At 54.9% G+C, this 18,035-nt stretch overlaps 1 protein-coding gene across 4 annotated transcripts in view; it reads left to right on the top strand.

Moving 5' to 3' along the window:
- Positions 1 to 13,910: 13,910 nt before the first annotated feature.
- CD47 (CD47 molecule) overlaps positions 13,911 to 18,035 on the top strand; it is a 44,049-nt gene continuing 39,924 nt past the window's right edge. For 2 of the 4 annotated variants that reach the window (XM_029082317.2, XM_029082316.2), the window contains exon 1: positions 14,658 to 14,786. In XM_029082317.2, coding sequence (XP_028938150.1) covers positions 14,735 to 14,786 — 52 coding nt within the window. In that variant the 5' untranslated portion in view covers positions 14,658 to 14,734. Of the gene's footprint in view, positions 14,081 to 14,657; positions 14,787 to 16,118; positions 16,245 to 18,035 lie in introns of those variants that run through there. The other 2 variants (XM_029082314.2, XM_029082318.2) reach the window with 2 other exon arrangements.

Raw genomic sequence — 18,035 nt, 5'->3', positions numbered from 1 at the left:
GAAGGAGAGGATTCTCTTAGCTCTTTCTCTTCCTTGTCAGAGCGCTTGTCCCCTCCCTTACTGCCATCTTCAACTATTCACTCTCCAGTGGCTTCTTCCCCACTGCTTTCAAACGTGCCCACGTCTCCCCCATCCTTAAAATACCCTCCCTTAACCCCAAGGCTCCTTCCAGTTATCGCCCCATCTCCCTCCTACCATTCCTCTCTAAACTCCTTGAGCAAGTTGCCTACATTCGCTGTCTCAAGTTCCTCTCCTCCAATTCTCTTCCTGAGCCCCTCCAGACTGGCTTCCATCCCTTCAGCTCCACAGAAACCTCCTTCTCAAAGGTCACCAGTGATCTCCTTGCCAAAGCCAACAGCCTCCAGTCCATCCTAATCCTCCTCGACCTCTCGGCTGCCCGTGATGCCGTCGACATTCCCTTCTCCCGGAGGCATTGTCCAACCTCGGCGTCACTGACGCTGTCCTCTCCCGGTTCTCCTCCTCTCTCTCCGGCCACTCGCCGTAAGTGCCTTTCTCAGGCACCTCCTCTGCCTCCCACCCCCCAACCGCGGGTGACCCTCAGGTTCAGGTCTGGGTCCCCTTCTCTTCTCCATCTACACCCACTCCCCTGGAGAACTCATTCGCTCACACAGCTTCAACGACCACCTTTATGCGGATGATACCCAAATCTACATATCCAGCCCTGCTCTCTCTCTCTCTCTCCCTCTCTGCGGTCTCACATTTCCTCCCACCTTCAAGACATCTCTTCTTGGATGTCCTCCCGTCACCTCAAACTCAATACGTTTAAAGCGGAACTCCTTACCGACGGCTTTAAAGCGCTCAATCCCCTGGTTCCCTCCTACCTCGCCTCGTTACTGTCCTACCACGACCCAGCCCACACACTTCACTCCTCTAACGCTAACCGTCTCGCCGCGCCTCCATCTCGGCCATTTCGCGGCCGACCCCTCGCCCACGTCCTGCCTCTGGCCCGGAGCGCCCTCCCTCCTCATATCCCACAGATAATGACTCTCCCCGGCTTCAGAGCCTCACGGAAGGCACCTCTCCTCCGAGAGGCCTTCCCTGACTGAACCCTCATTTCCTCTTCTCCAGCCCCTGCTGTGTCACGCTGATCTGCTCGCTTCATTCACCCGGCTCCAATTCGGCCCCACTGCACTTACATCCATACCCGTCGTTTATTTATACGAATGTCCGTCTTCCCCTGTAGACTGTAAGCCCGCTGTGGTCGGGGAACGTGTCTACCGACTCTGTTATATTGTTAAACCGTCCTCTCCCAAGCGCTCCGCACGGTGCTCTGCACACGGTAAGCGTTCAGTGAATACGACTGATGGATTGATCTTAACCCCAGCTCGATATTCACTCAGAGTTCTTCCCTCCGTTGGCCCTTCTAAGGTCCAAAACGAGAAATTCAGACAACGGCAGGCCTATTTTTGTTTCCCTAACCTTCTGCCGTCATTATCTCTCTGCTTGGAAAATGAGCGGCAGTGTTGCCTGGCGGAAAGAGCGTGGGGCCTGGGAATCGGAAGGCCATGGGTTCTAATTCCAGCTCTGCCACTTGTCTGCTGCGTGACCTTGGTCAAGTCGCTTCACCTCTCTGTACCTCAGTCACCTCATCCGTTAAATGGGGATTAAGATCGTGAGCCCCGTGTGGGGCAACCTGATTATCTTGTACCTACCCCGGTGCTCAGTAGATTCCCTGGCACAGAGTAAGCACTTCAATTCTATTTTAAAAAATAGCTGCAGACAAACCAGTTTGCAAGGAACAAAGGAGCTTTTTTTAAGTCAAGATGTTGGGCAGACGGTGGGTGTGGAAGGTGGAGCTAGATCAAAAACCCTCGTAACCCAGCAACGAGCAATATTTCGAACTTAAGGGTTTCAACCTTGAATTAACCCCTAGTTCGGAGAGGAAAAGCGATGACGGGGCAATCGGTATATCAGAGATAGCTGACGAAAGGCTGACCTCCACCTTCACAGCCAAAGACTCGACAACCGCACGCGCGAGGTACACCGAGGCAGTGTAGCCTGACGGACAGAGCTCGAGACTGCCAGTCCGAAGGAATGGGTTCTGGTCCCAGCTGTGGCACTGGCATGGTTTGTGGGCCTTGGAAAAAATAAAATAAATCACTTCACCTCTGTGACTCAGCTCCCTCATCTGTAAAATAGGGACAAGATACACGGTCTCCCTCCCCCTCTGACAGTGAACCGCCTGTGGGACAGAGAGTGTGTCCGACCTCATTCTGCTCTACGTGATATCAAGTGCTTATCGCCTAACGAGAGCCAGCATCGTTATTATCATTATCACGGTGATGAAAAGGGGAGAAAATGCCGAAATCGGGGTTGGGGTCCCTCTGCCTCAGTCCTCACCGGAGCACATTAAACCCCACAAGGCTTGGGTTGGGTTGCGGCTTCCTCAGGATCCAAACAGGCCGCCAACATCCCGATTCCCGCGGGTCCCTGGAGTGCTCATCCGCGACTCCGCCTTCCTCTTCCGATCGGCGTTTCCGTTTCCCGCTGCACAGGATCTGGGTTCTAATCCCGCTTCCGCCGCCCGCCAATCTCGTGACCTCGGGCAAGTCGCTGACCTTCTCTGTGCCTCAGTTCCCTCATTGGCAGAAAAGGGGGGTTTCCTCCCTCCTCCTCAGACCGTGAGCCCCATGTAGGACCTGATGATCTCGTTCCTACGCCAGGGCTTGGTACGCAGTGCTCGGCGCACAGTAAGCGGTTAACGAATACCGCGGTCATTATTATTGGCATCCTTCTCCGAGCCCCAGAAGTCTCAGTAGAAATCTGGGAGTGGTTTACCACCGCCTCCTTCTGCACCGTTAACCCGAGTCTCCGCCCTCGGCTCTCTCCAGCGCCGCTGCCGCTCGGCACAGGTGGGTTTTGACCTGTGGCGGATTGCCGTCCACTCGCCAGCCGCTGCCCCGGCTAGGAATGGAACGGGTAGGCCTCTGCCCGACCCTCCTTCCCGTCGTCGAGACTGGTAGAGGACCGGAAACTCTCCGCGTGCGAGCCTGAGAGGCCAAGATTTGGGGTAATCGGGTTGGACACAGCCCCCGTCCCCCAGAGGGCTCACAGTCTTAATCCCCATTTTCCGGCTGAGGGAACTGAGGCCTAGAGAAGCGAAACGACTTGCCCCCGGTCACACACAGACGCGTGCCGGTGGCCGGGACTAGAACCCAGGTCCCTCCGACTCAGGGGCCCGCGCTCTACCCGCTAGGCCATGCTGCTTCCCAGTTCAGTGAAGGGGCTCTCAGAAGCTTGGTTTTGAGGCCTTCTCACCGGGTGGCCTGGTGAAGGAATTGAGGAGACGGAGGGGGATGGAAGGTGGAGAGGGTGGTCACCCGGCCGTTTCCGGAGGGGGAGGAGACGATCGCCCATCGGGACCTCGCCCGCCGCGACGTCCACGCCCTCCCAGCCAGTCCCAGGGTGCGTCAACGGGTCTTTCGGGGCTCTGTTTCCCCGGGGAGCCATTCCCCACTGGACATACACTCTCCACAGCCAGATTCAGGCCCGCTGGCGGGCGGCTGAGGATCCCGGAGCCTCTGGTGCATCCCGTCGAGGGCCCCGAGAAGCCCCTTCCTCCTTCACCCTCTCCTCCCGCCCCCAAACCACCAAGCTCCGGGACAGCCCAGAGGATCCTGGTCGAACACTGGCCTGGGAATCAGAAGGACCTGGTTCTTATCCCGGCTCCAGCACGTGCCTGCCGTATGACCCTCGAGCGAGTCCCTTCGCTTCTCTGGGCCCCAGTTCCCTCCTCTGGAAAATGGGGATCACGACCGCGAGCCCCATGGGAGACGTGGACTGTATCCCCCCCGACTGGCTTGGATCTACCCCGCGTTCAGATCAGTGCCTGGCACGTAGTAAGCGCTCGACAAATCAGGTAAGAAGAAGAAAGAATCCAGCACGGGCAAGACGACGCAGCAGCAGCCAGCTCGCTAACGGCGGTGGCTGGTGGAAAAAGCACCCCGCCACACGCCGACAGACACACGGCAGCAGCCTGTGTGAGCGCAGATGCGCTCACAAGGGAGGGAGAGACACTGAGAATTCAATATCTATGCAAATGAAGGCCCCATCACGGAAGGCAGATGGTTTTGTGTCTCCCAGAAACCACAGACTCTCCCAGAGACACAAGGAGCCAGCTGACACGAGCGAGAAACTCCGTGAATCAGCCGGGACTCGAGGCATCCCAACTTCCGGGATAATTGCCCAGTCTCTCCTTGAGCTTCCCCCCCCCGGGGAAGTAGGCCTGGTGGGAAGGCTTCCTTCGCTCCCTCTCCCCTCCCTCGATCCTTAACGTCCACTGAGCACCCACTCTGTGCCGAGCACTGGAATGAGTGCTTGGGAGCGGCCTGTAGAGTTAGTAGGCCCCGGCCCTGCCCTCGAGAATAATGATGTTGGTATCTGTTAAGCGCTTACTACGCGCAGAGCGCTGTTCTAAGCGCTGGGGTAGACACAAGGGAATCAGGTTAATAATCTCGGTATTTGTTAAGCGCTTACTATGTGCAGAGCCCTGTTCTAAGCGCTGGGGTAGACACAGGGGAATCGGGTCGTCCCACGTGGGGCTCACGGTCTTCATCCCCATTTTACAGATGAGGGAACTGAGGCACAGAGAAGTTAAGTGACTTGCCTAAAGTCACACAGCTGACAAGTGGCAGAGCCGGGATTCGAACCCATGATCTCTGACTCCAGTGCCCGGGCTCCTTCCACTGAGCCGCGCTGCTTCTCCAAGAAGCTTGCAACCTAATGGGGCAGATGGACGCCAAAATAATTTTCAGTCAGGGCCCCGCATCAGGCTATAACGATCTTCACGTATCTGCTAGAGGAGGGAAGGAGGGGGTGAAGATTCTCCCAAGCGCTTAGCTCAGTGCTCTGCACACTAAGCCCTTCGTAGAGCTCACCTCCTCCAAGAGGCCTTCCCAGGCTGAGCTTCCCTTTTCCCTCTGCTCCTCCCTCTCCCCCTCGGCACCGCTCATTTGTATATATTTTTATCACCCTATTTATTTTACTACCCTATTTATTTTGTTACCGAGGTGTCCATCCCCTCGATTCTATTCATCGTGATTAAGTCGTCTGGTTTTTGTCCGTCTGCCTCCCCCGATCAGACTGTGAGCCCGTCCACGGGCAGGGACCGTCTCTATCTGTTGCCGAATTGTCCATTCCAAGCGCTTGGTACGGTGCTCTGCACATAGTAAGCGCTCAATAAATACTATTGAATGAATGAATGAATGGAATCGATTGATTACCGAAGCAGGGAGGCCTAGCGGAAGGAACACAGGTCTGGGAGTCAGAGGGTCTGGATTCCGATCCCGGCTCGGCCGGCTGTGGGACCTTGGGCAAGTCACTCTGCTTCTCTGTGCCTCAGTTCCCTCGTCCGCCAAATGGGGATTCAATACCTGTTCTGCCTCCTGCTAAGATTGTGAGCCCCAAGTCGGACGCGGGCTGTGTCCCCGGTGATGAACTTGCACTGACCCCAGTGCTTAGAACAGTGCTTGAGACAAAGTAAGTACTTGATACAGTGATAATAATAAAAGTGAGCGCTTAGAACAGTGCTCGACACAAAGTAAAGTCTTCATACAAGAAGAAGAATAATAATAATAATAATTATAATAATGAGAGGGAGGCTGATCTAGTGGATAGGGCACGGGTCCGGGAGCCAGAAGGACCTGGGTTCTGATTCTGGCTCTGCCGCTTGTCTGCCGTGTGGCCTCGGGCAAGTCACTTCACTTCTCTACCTCATTTCCCTCATCTGTAAAATGGGGATTAAGACTGTGAGGTCCACGTAGGACCGGGACTACGTCCAACCCGATTAGCTCGTACCTACTCCAGTGCTCAGTACGGTGCCCGGCACGGAGTGAGCGCTTAACGGACCCCACGGTGATTATTAGAGGAGAGCGGGCGCACAGATGGCTCGGAACTCGGCTGGAGCGAAGGAACGCGGCGATGCCCAACTGCCGCTGATGGGTAGGGGGTGGGGGTGAGCCTGTTTTTCCTGAGCCCGGTGCCGGGGCGGCCGGGGGCGGAGAGGGATGGGGAAACGGACCTCTCAGCAGCAATCAGATCTCCTCGTGTCTCTCTGACGCACAGACTGCGGCTCTGCCACTAAGCTCCACCTTCCCCTAGAAAGGCTCCCCTCCTCTGATGGAGCTCAAAGTCCGTCCTTGAAGCTTCCCTTCCTCTGGGCTCTGAGGGGATCTGGCTTCCCCGGGGGCTCAGGTAAGGCGGAGCGTGTTTGTCTCCTGTGGGCAAAGGGGAAGAGTAACCCAGGTGGGTCCCCGAGGAGGAACTAAAAGTGCCGATGATGATAAAGGTGATATTGGTTAAGCGCTTGCTACGTGTCAGGCGAGGTTGAAAGTGGTGGGGTGGACACTGGGTAAGTCAGGTCCCCGTCCCAAGTGGGCCTCACAGTCTAAGCAAGTGGTATTAATCCCCATTTTAGCGCTGTGGTAACCGAGGTACGGCGAAGTGAGGTGACCCGCCCGAAGTCACGCCGCAGACAAGCGGCCGAGTCGGCATTCGAATCCAGGTCCTCCGACTCCCAGGTCTTTCCACTAGGCCTCACCGCTTCAGTAGAAAGCGAGAGATGGTTTGGACGGAGGGGGCGTCGAAAGGTTCAGAAGAACCTCCCGCGGGACCCCAACCCTCGGCGGCTCAGTGCCACGTGGCAAGGAGGCTTGAGAAACTGGAGGACAAACCGACTGCAATTTCTCACCCTAACCCGGAGCCACGGCCCCAGTAGGGGCAGGATGTGGATCGGTTGGTCGGTCCGTCGGACTTACTGAGCCTTTACTGTGGGCAGAGCACTGTACCAAGCGGTCGGGAGGGCACGATACGACGACTGTATTCCCCGTCCACAGAGAACCTACAGTCTAGGGACAGACATCAGTGCAAATGACGTCCCCCTGCAGCAGAAAGAGAAGGCGCCCTCTCTTAATTACTGCTATGCCCTATCGTTCGCGGAGAGGGGCTCTCGACTCGAACCGGCCTGATAGGGTGCTTGGAACAGAGGCAGAGTTCTGTGCCTCTGTTTCTTCATCTGTGAAACTGGGGAGGGGATAGTCAGAAGAGACCCAGACTAGCTTGTACCCACCCCAGATGCTCGCTAATAATAATAATAGTAATTACTGTGGTTTTTGTTAAGCACTTACTATGTGCCGGGCACCGTACTAAGAGAAGTACGAGCAAATCGTGTGGGACGCGGTTCCTGTCCCGCGTGGGTATCGCGGTCTGGGATTACCCCATTTTGCAGATGAGGCAACGGAGGCCCAGAGAAATGAAGTGACTTGCCCAAGGTCACCCGGCACACAAGTGGCGGAGCCAGATTTGGAAGCCCTGACCTTCTGACTCCCAGGCCCGTGCGCTAATAATGCTAATAATCATTGCTGTGATATTTGTTAAGGGCTCGCTGTGTAAGCGCTGGGGCGGATACCAGTAAACTGGATTGCACACAGTCCCTGTCCCACTTGGGGCGCCCAGTCTCAATCCTAATTTTACAGATGAGGTAACCGAGGTACAGAGGAGTGAAGTGACCTGCCCAAGGTCACACAGCCGACGTGTGGCAGAGCTGCAATTAGAACCCATGGCCTTGTGATTGCCAGGCCGGTGCTCTATCCATTATGCCATACTCCTTCTCTAGCCACTACGCCACGCTGTCTGTCACACGGTAAGCACATAATGCTACCACAATAATATGGAATAATTATTCTTATTCTAGGTACAACAATAATATATGATAATTATTCTTATTCCAGCTACTAAAGGCCAGCACGGATACAAATGAACGAACGAATGAAAAGTGATTAAGAGGCAGCTTCGGCTGAGGTGGGAGAGAGACAGAGGGGGAAAACAGTGCTTAACGCATAGTAGGCACTTAACAAACGCCACGATTACTATTATTGATATATTTTATTGCATTTGTATGTGTCCCCGTAACTATGACAGCACTTGTGAAGGGCTTGCTATGTGTCAAGCGCCGCTGCAAGTTCTGGGGTAGATACAAATTCATCAGGTTGGACACAGTCCCTGTCCTACGTGGGGATCACAATCGAAGTAAGAGGGAGTAGGATTTGATCCCCATTTTATAGTTGCACAGAGAAGCTAAGCGACTTGCCCAAGGTCACGCAGCAAGCAATTGGCAGAGCCAGGATTAGCACCCAGGTCCTCAGACCTCCGAGCCCGTGTTTTTTTCCGCATCGAACGGAAACTCCTCGCCCCAAGCTTTAAAGCACGCAATCATCTTGCCCCCTCTCAACTTACCTCCCGGGTTTCCTACTACAACCCAGCCCGCACACTTGGCTCCTCCGATGCCAACCTACTCTCTGTACCTCGTTCTCGTCTATCTCGTCACCAACCTCTAGCCCACGTCAGGCCTCTGGCCAGTCACCCCTTCCCGCTTCACATCCGACAGTCACTCTTCCCACTTTCAAGGCCTTTTTAAGTCCACATCTCCTTTAAGAGTCGTTTCCTGACTAAGGTCTCATTTCCTCTTCTGCTTTTTTCCGCATCACCCTCGCAACTTGGATTCGCGCCCTTTTCTCATCCCTCCCTCAGCCCCAACACCACTTTTGCACACGGTTGTAATTTTCGTATTGCTATCAACGTCTCCTCCTCCCTCTAGACTGTAAGCTCGCTGTGGGCGGGGAACGTGTCTATCGACTCTTTTCAATATAACGGTGCTTACTACAGTGCTCTGCACACAGAGAGCATTCAACAAACGCCACTGATCGATTTCCATGAGGCCACGCTTCTTCTCTGTAAGGAAACCGTTCCCCGCTCCTCAGTTTACCCTTAAAGAAGAAAGTATCTTGGAAGGGTATAGGTTTCAGAGATTAGCAAATGGCTTTTTTTTTTCTTTAAATGGTATTTCATTCGATTCATTCAGTCGTATTTACTGAGCGCTTACCGCGTGCAGAGCACTGTACCGAGCACAGTTCGGCAGCAGATAGAAACAGTCCCTGCCCACCAAGGGCTCACAGTCTAGAAGGGGAGAGACGGACATCGAAAGCACTTACTCTGTGCTGGGGTAAATACAAGCTAATCGGGTTGGGCACGGTCCGTGTCCCTCGGGGCTCACAGACTTAATAATGATAATAGTATTCGTTAAGCACTCAGTGTCAAGCACTGTACTGAGCGCTGGGTTAGACTCAAGGCGATCGGATCTCTCACGGGGCTTGCACTCTAAGCAGGAGGGAGAGCAGCTTTCGAGGTGTTGTGGTCAGGAAAGGTCACCGGGTAATGTTGTATTGTACTTTCCCAAGGGCTTCATACAGTGCTCTGCGGACAGTAAGCACTTAATAAATATGATTGAATTCTAAGCAGCGATTGTAGACGACTCGTTCTAAGATTTTGGAAAGGAAGGGTAGTAGGGAGATAGGGCGATAACTGGAGGGGGAAGTGGGGTCGAGAGCGGGTTCTTTTAGGATGGGGGAGACGTGGGCATGTTTGAAGGCAGAGGGGAAGGGGCCATTGGTCTACCACTGCCTCTTCTGTGCAGTAAACTTGGGTCTCCACCCTCGACCTTCTCCCATTGCCTTCCGGTCGCTAGCCATCGCCCGAGCCACCAATGGAACGGATACGCCTCCCCTTGACTCCCCCTCCCATCGTCGAGACCGGTAGAGTACTGGAAACTCTCCAGGTGTGACCCCGAGCGGGTAAAGGCTCGGGTAGATAAAAGATAATCAGGTCCCATATGGGACTTGCGGACTAAGTAGAAAGAAGAGGTATTGAATCCTCATTTTGTAGACAATAATAATAATAATAGCATTTATTAAGGACTTACTAAATGACAAGCACTGTACTAAGCCTGAGATCATCAGGTCCCACATGGGTCTCATAGTAAAGTAGGAGAGAGAGAATCCCCATCTTGCAGTTGAGGGAACTGAGACGCAGAGAAGTTAAGGGACTCGCCCGAGGTCACGCAGCAGGTTAAGTGGAAAGAACCCGCATCGGAACCCAGGTCCCCTCTCTCCTGGGCCCGTGCGCAATCCACTGGGCCACGCCGCCGTGCGACGAATCGTATCCTAGCCTGGCTTCTCCCTGAATCGGAGGTTTATCCACCATAATAACCCAGGATCTCGAAGGCGCCGATGCTGCTGCCCTGGAGACTATTATGGGGAACGAAACACTTGCCGCTTCCCGGTCAGGAAAGGCCAACTCCGAGGGTTTTTCTACTACGTGAAAGGGAGTCTTCCCTTTAGACTTCCGTTCTGAAAATTAGGGAAAAAACATAGAGTCAGACATTTGATTCCTGTGTGCTGCTTTTTCATCTCTTGCTATTCATTCAGTCGTATGTACCGAGCGCTTACTGTGCGCAGAGCACTGCCTGAAGTGCTTGGGAGAATACAATATAATGATAAACAGACACATTCCCTGCCCACAGTGAGCTTGCTGTTCTTTCTAAGGAGGCGTACTAAGGTTGGAGGACCTGAGGGGAGCCGGACGGTAAGCTCCTTATGGGTGGGGTATGTGCCTCCTATCTCTGCTATATTATACTCTCCCCATCGCTTAGTACAGTGCTCTGCACACAATAAGCACTCACTAAATACCACTTCTTGACTGGGAGGCGATCACCGATTAATGATAATAATAATTATATTTGTTCAGCGATCACTATATGCCAAGCACTGTTTTAAGCGCCGGGGTAGGTAAACAGGATGGGGGGCTCACAGTCTCAATCCTCATTTTACAGAGGAGGTAATTGAGGCCCGGAGAAGTTAAGACACACCCGAGGACGCAAGGACAAGCCAGGGTGACGCCAAAGGGAGTGGGAAGAGAGGAAAGGAGGGCTTAGTCAGGGAAGGCCCCTCGGAGGACACTGGGCTTCGACGCCGGGGAGAGTCAGTGTTTATTGGATTTGAGGAGGGAGGCTGGATGTGGGCAAGAGGTTGGCGGTGAGATAGATGAAGTTGAAGCAGAGTGAGTAGATTGGCATTAGAGGAGCGAAACGTGGGGGCTGGGTTGCGGTAGGAAGTCGGGGAGGCGAGGTCCGGCGAGGGTCGGGGGCGAGGTGGTGCGGCGCTGTAAAGCTATCGGTGAGGAGTTCTGTTCGATGCGGAGGATGATGGGCAACCGCTGGAAGTTCTCGAGGACTGGGGAAACGTGGACTAAACGCTTTTGTAGAAAAATGATCCGGCAGCGGACCCAAGTACGGACCGGAGTGGGGACAGGAGGCAGGGAGGCCAGCGAGGAGGCCGACACGTGTCTGTAATTACATGTATTTGTATCGATGTCCGTCTCGCCAACCCCCGGACTGCGATCTCGCCGAGGGCGGGGAACGTCGCTGTTTATCGTTGAATTGTACAAGCGCTCGGTACGGCGCTCTGCACACAATAAGCACGTAATGCAGTGGAATGAATGAATACAGTAACCAGAGCGGGATAGGATAAATGCTTGGATTAGCACGGTGGAAGTTCGGATGGAGAAAAAGGGGGGATTTTAGCAATGTTGCGAAGGTCGAACCGACGAGATTCAGGGATGGAGTCGGGCTTAGAACGGGCACTCGAATCGCCCCTCCCCTCCCAATCCGGGGATTTGGGACTGCACCAGTTAGGGCCTAGTGGATAATAGCATGGGTCTGGGAGTCAGAAGGTCATGGGTTCTAATTCCGGCTCTGCCACGTGTCTGCTGTGTGTACGTCTCCCCTATCCTAAAAAAACCCCTCCCCTGACTCCCCCCGCCAACTTCCTCCTACCATTTCTCTCCAAATTTCTTGAGAGAGTTGTTTATGCCCGCTGTCTCCACTTTCTCTCCTTCACCCCCTCCAATCTGGCTTCTGTCCCCTTGGTTCCACTAAAACAGCTCTCTCTAAGGTAATCGATGATCTCCTTCTCGCCGGATCTGACGGCCTCTACTCCATCCCGATCCTCCTAGAACTCTCGGCCGCCTTCGGCCCTGTCGACGCTCCCTCTTTCTCCGGGAAATTTTACCCAACCTTGGCCTCGTCGACGCTGTCCCTTCTCTCTTCTCCTCCTATCTCTCTGACCGCTCTTTCTGGATTTCTTTTGCTGGCTCCCCTGCCCCCCACCTTCTGATAGTGGGGGGTCCCTCAAGGCTCAGTTTTAGGTATTGCGTACGCTACAACCGAGTTGGTAGGCATGTTCCCTGCCCACAAGGAGCTTACAGGCTAGAGAGGCAAAGATTAATATAAATAAATCGCATATATGCGCGTGAGTACCTCGGGGCTGGGAGGGAGGATGAATAAAGGGAGCAAGTCGGGGCGACGCAGAAAGGATCGGAAGAAAAGGCAAAGAGGACTTAATCAGGGAAAGCATTTTGGAGGAGACGTGCCTTCAATAAGGCTTTGAAGGGGACACGGTGGGGGCGTACGGTAATTCTGTCGGATGTGAAGAGGGAGGGAGTCCACCACTCTCTCCACCTTCGAAGCATTATTAAGATCACATCTCCAAGAAGCTTTCTCCTAATAAACCCTTTTTTCTCCAGTTCGCTCTCCTTTCCGTGTCCGCGACCTCGGTACATTTGATACTCGTCCCGCCCCCACGGGACTTATGTACATGTCTTTAAATTATATATATATATTATAAATGACTAATTTATTCATTTTCACGTCTGTCTCCCCCTCTAGTCTGTCAGCCTTTCGTGGGCGGGGATTGTGTCTGCTAAGTCTATCGCACTCTCCCAGGCGCTCAGTACAGTGCCCTGCACACAGGGAGTGCTCAGTTTATACCACCGATCGGTTGAGCGAGGGAGAAGGGACACAGACCTTGTAACAGATTCCCCGCGGGGTGGGGGGGGGGAGATATGAATTAAGTAGGAAGTGGAGAGGCAGGTGGCTTGATATTTTTCCTCCTCCTCCTTGTCGTCCTTGGGCGGAGTCAGGCTTCACTCCATGGGTCCTTAACTCAAGCTCGCTTAATTAATTTACTTTTTTCTTTCTTCCAGCAGGGAAGCAAGAGAAAAACAATTGAGGGAGCGGGAGGGCGTATCACAGTAACCCATTTAAACCCTGCACTTTAAAGGTAGCTTGCAAAGGGTTTTTGCTTCGGGATGAACGATTTTGTTCCTTGTGACTGTCCTTATTTCAGTCTGGAGCTAGAGTTGAGCCCATTTCTCAGTCCTGCCTAAACCAAACATAAACCACAAGTCACAGCCTATCTGTGAGCCAGGATCTGTCAGCGATATCATCATCGGCGGTATCTATCGAGCGTCCACAGTGCGCACGGCACCGTGCTAAGCACTTGGGAGTGTACGATACGAACCTGCATATCACCCTGGGTAGATGGGTGGGGGGAGCCTCGTTTGGGCGATTCATCACATTCATCACACATTTTGAATGATTTCTTCATATTGACGTCCGCCTCCCCCTCTGGCCCGTGAACTTGTTCTGGGCAGGGAGCCCGTCTACCAAGCCCGTTGTACTGTACTCTCCCGAACGCTCACTCCAGTGCCCTGCACACACTGAGCGTCCAATAAATACCACTGCCGCCGCTGATTTCTTCGTGGCCGATCCCACCTTCCAATCGGTGGCCTCTACTGAATTCATTTACCGTGATCGCACTGTATCCATCTACAGTCCCCCGTAGATTGCGAGCTCCACCGGAAGGCACGGTGGACGGAGGCCGGGCCCGGGAGTCAGAAGGTCACGGTTTCCAATCCCGGTTCCGCCGCTTGTCTGCCGCGTGACCTCGGGCCTCCCTTCTCCGTGCCTCAGTGCCCTCCTCTGTAAAATGGGGCTGGAGCCCGTGAGCCTCGCGTGGGGCAGGGTCTGCGTCCGGCCCGGTTTGCTTGGATGCGCCCAGCGCTTGGCGCACGGCGAGTGCTTGACGAATACGATCGTCACGAGGGCGATCACCACGGATGAAGCAGCATCGGTGAGGGGTGGAGCCCGGGATCTCCACGTGGGACAGGGACCGTACCCACGGGGTTTGCTTCCATCCACCCGGGCGCTTAATCCAGTGTTCGACTCACAGTGAGCGGTGAACAAATAGCGTTATTGCTGTGACGATCAGCACCGATGAAACGGCCGATCGGTAGCGGGTGGAGCCCGCGATCTTCACGCGGGCCAGGGACTGTACCCACGGGGATCGCTTCTACTCGCTCCGGCGCTTAATCCGGCGCTTGGCACGTAGTAAGCGCTTAACAGATACGATCATTATTATGATGATGACGACGACGATCAGCACCGATGAAGCGGCCGATCGGTAGCGGGCGGAGCCCCCGCGCCCGACCGGCCTGGCTCCTCTCCGCCCCTGCACCTGCCACTCGGAAGGCGCTCTAAGCGACCCCCATCATCATCACGATGACGATCACCACCGATTCGATCGGTCGTATTTATTGAGCGCCTAGTGGGCGCCGAGCACCGTGCCCGGCGCTTGGGACGAATCGGGCAACGGGTAGAGACGATCCCTGCCCGCTTCCTCCCCCTGAACCCGCTAACTGGTCGGGGCCGGGGGCCCGATCCAGCCCGGCGCTTAGTCCAGTCCTTGACCCGTAGTAAGCGCCTACTAAAATGCCATCCTTCCGGTCGGCGCCGACCAAGCCCCTCATTGGTCGGTGGCCCGCGTCTTCATCTCTTTGCCATCCCCGGCGGGGAGGAGGAGGAGGTTGGGGGCAGCCGGGGAGAGAGAGGGGACGTCGAGGCACGGAGGGGGAGGCGGGGGGCGGGGAGGGGCGATGGGGGGGTGGGGTCGCGCATGCGCGGGGGGCGGCGGGCTCCCGGTGCTCTCCACTACCTAGGGCGGCGACCGTGCGACCGCAGCCGTGCAGCGGGACCTCCGGGGAGATGTGGTGGCTGCCGGCGATGCTGCTGCTGCTGCTGAGCTCAGTGTGCAGAGGTGAGTGCCCCCCACCCCCCCCCCCCATGCGCCCACCCCCGGGCATCCTCCGGCCGGGGGGGCTGCGGAGGGTCCCACCGTCCCCCCTGCCTTCCCTTGGCCCTGCCCCCCCCCCCCGGACGAGGAGGGGCCGTGGAGGGGGGGGGTCGCCGATGGACACCCCCATCTGATGGGGGGGGGGGTCCCCCCTCCTGCCATGGAGCGGGGGGAGGTCGCCAGTGGGCGTCTTCCCGCTGTCCGTTGCACCGCAGCATCCCCCTCCCCGCCCGGCTCACAGCAGGAAGATGCCCGTTGGAGACCCCCGCCCCCGTGGCAGAAGACCCCCCCCCCACACACCTCTCCCGATGCAACTGCCGGCAACTGTTGGCAACCTCCCCCACTCCGTGGCGGGAAGGGGGACCCCCCCTACCCCATCCCTCACCCGGCTGACAGCAGGAAGGCGCCCATCCGAGACCCCCTCCGTGGCAGAAGACCCCCTCCCCCACATCTCCCTACCTGGCCGGCAGCAAGAAGATGCCCATTGGAGACCACCCCCCCAGACAGAAGACCCCCCCTCCCACCCGGCTCACAGCAGGAGGATACCCATTGGAGACCCCCCCATGGCAGAAGACCCCCTTCCCCCCATCCCCTGCCTGGCTGACGGCAGGAAGATGCCCGTTGGAGCCTCCCCCCCCCCATGGCAGAAGACCCCCCTGCTTCACACCTCTCCCAATACAACTGATAGCAAGAAGATGCCCATTGGCAACCTCCCCCATACTCTATGGCAGGAGCCCCCCCCCCCACCATATCCCTCACCTGGCCGACAGCAGGAAGATGCCCATCGGCAACCACCCCCTCCGTGGCAAAAGGGGGCCCTCCCACACACACATCTCCCCATCCAACTGACGAAAGACGCCCATTGACCACCCACCAAACCCCTCCGGATTCCCCGTTCCGGATCGGGGTTGATCCATTTTCAGGGCCATTCCCACCCCCCCCGGTTGGGACACCTCCCCCTGTCCGTTATTCATTTTCCTTGCGATCTGGGGAAGGAGTCCCGTTTTCAGACGCGATTTGGAAGCGTCCGTCACGTTTATCCTCCAGGTATCTGTCAGGTCCTCCCGTTGAGCGTTTCAGTCGACGGCGTTTCCGTTTGCGGGCAAGGGAGTGAGGCTGTTTGCGTAGAACGGAGCTAAATTTGACCCTGAATTGAGCACCTCCCTCGTCGTGTTGTTGGAAAAGGCACGTGACTTGGAGCGACGGCCCCGGACCCTAGGAGATTCGGGAAGATCTGGGTCTTTTGGTTGTTTTTCTAGAGCCTCCTGAGGCTGTTGCTCCTGCTTGGGATACGCGAGGAGGTCGCTTTCGGAAATCTCGCCGCAGACGACGGCGATGGTTGATATCGTCGTGGAGGGGGACGATCGCGTTGAAGCGTCAACAGTCTGTCGTGGGCTTTGCGGGACGATAGAAATGGAGTCTGTGGGTATTAGCAGGTCGTGTGCGTGTTTAAATCCGGACGTGGTGTCAGAGGGTACGGAGAGAAGGCGGGTAGATTGCGGATCGGATCACTCGGGTTTATTTATCGAGCGCTTACCGAGTGTATTAAGGGCTCGGGAGAGTACGGTGCCGCAGAGTCGGCAGAGACGTTCCCTGCCCGCGGCGAGCTTACGGTCTGGAGATCGATTTTACAGATGCTTTTGGTGTCCGTGTACGTTCGGAAGTTACGGTCGAGTCCGGGGTGTGGTCGATTGGAAGTTGAAGCCTGGACTTTTTTTTCTGCTTTTGATCGTATTTGTCACAGTTTTACGGACAGGGATTTTTTTTTACACCCTGCGTTATTTCGTCTCGATCACAGGGCTTTTCGATTCAAGGGGCGAATCTCAATCGTAAGCCATTTCTGAGCCATTGCATTGTGGTTCCTCGTTATTTCTGAATCCGAAAATGATCGGCTCGTTCTGTAAGAGGATCACGGCATTCACTGTTGAACCTTCGTTTTATACGGAATCGAAAGGAAGCCAAATAAGCCTCACCTGTCCGGGCACATACGTTTTTAATTCGTTTTGCGGTTGTTTCCGTCAGGATATCTAGAGCAAGAAATCCTTAAAAACTGCACTGACTAATAATTTGCTTTGATCAGTATATATATCTATATCACATATATAATAATAATAATAATAATGTTGGTATTTGTTAAGCGCTTACTATGTGCCGAGCACTGTTCTAAGCGCTGCGGTAGACATAGGGGAATCAGGTTGTCCCACGTGGGGCTCACAGTCTTAATCCCCATTTTACAGATGAGGGAACTGAGGCCCAGAGAAGTTAAGTGACTTGCCCACAATCACACAGCTGACAAGTGGCCGAGCCGGGATTCGAATTCATGACCTCTGGCTCCAAAGCCCGTGCTCTTTCCACTGAGCCACGCTGCTTCTCTGTACGAATATACCTAGACGTATACGTATGGTCACCAAACAGCACGCTCTTTCTAAATACAGCTTCTCCTTTTAAGAATATCAAGCCCAGTTCTTACTTATCAGGGTGGTCCATTGGTTTCGAAATGGTGGGTTAAACCATTAACTTTGAATGCTAACGTTTTTCCTGTAAGAGATGATCCCGTCCTCCCCTCACCGAAGCTGAACCGTAACACACAGTATAAACGTTTGTTGTTTTTCCATAATGACTGTGCGTATGTCAGGAATCTCGGACCAATGAGAGCCGATCTGGGAGAGTTTTCGGAAGGGAGAAGCCGTTGGGGGAAGTGGCCGGGAGAAGTCCTGGGTGAGCGAGCTCAGTCAGAGGCGTCTTCTCTGAGCCCTCGGGATAGAAGCCGGTAGGAGCTCCATAGATACGATGGAATGAACAGTGAGGGAAGCGGCGTGGCCTAGCGGGTAGATCCCGGACCTGGGATTCAGAAAGATCTGGGTTCTGATCCTAGCTCCACTGCGCAGCTTGCCTGCTGAGTGACCTCGGGCAAGTCATTTCACTTCTCTGGGCCACCGATCCCTCGTCGGTAAAATGGGGATTAAGACTGTGAGCCCCTGTGGGACAGGGACCGTGTCCAACCTGACCAGCTTGTATCTACTCCAGAGCTTAAAACAGCGCCTGCTACATAGTAAGCGCTTAACCAGTACCATAAAAATATATGTATATAATAATGTTGGTATTTGTTAAGCGCTTACTATGTGCAAAGCACTCTTCTAAGCCCTGGGGGGTTACAGGGTGATCAGATTGTCCCACGTGGGGCTCACAGTTTTAATCCCCGTTTTACAGACG

Source organism: Ornithorhynchus anatinus, chromosome 17 (assembly GCF_004115215.2).
Source record: "Ornithorhynchus anatinus isolate Pmale09 chromosome 17, mOrnAna1.pri.v4, whole genome shotgun sequence".
Classification (NCBI taxonomy): domain Eukaryota; kingdom Metazoa; phylum Chordata; class Mammalia; order Monotremata; family Ornithorhynchidae; genus Ornithorhynchus; species Ornithorhynchus anatinus.
Note: the sequence above shows the minus strand (reverse complement) of the source record. Positions and strands in the feature narration are given on the sequence as shown.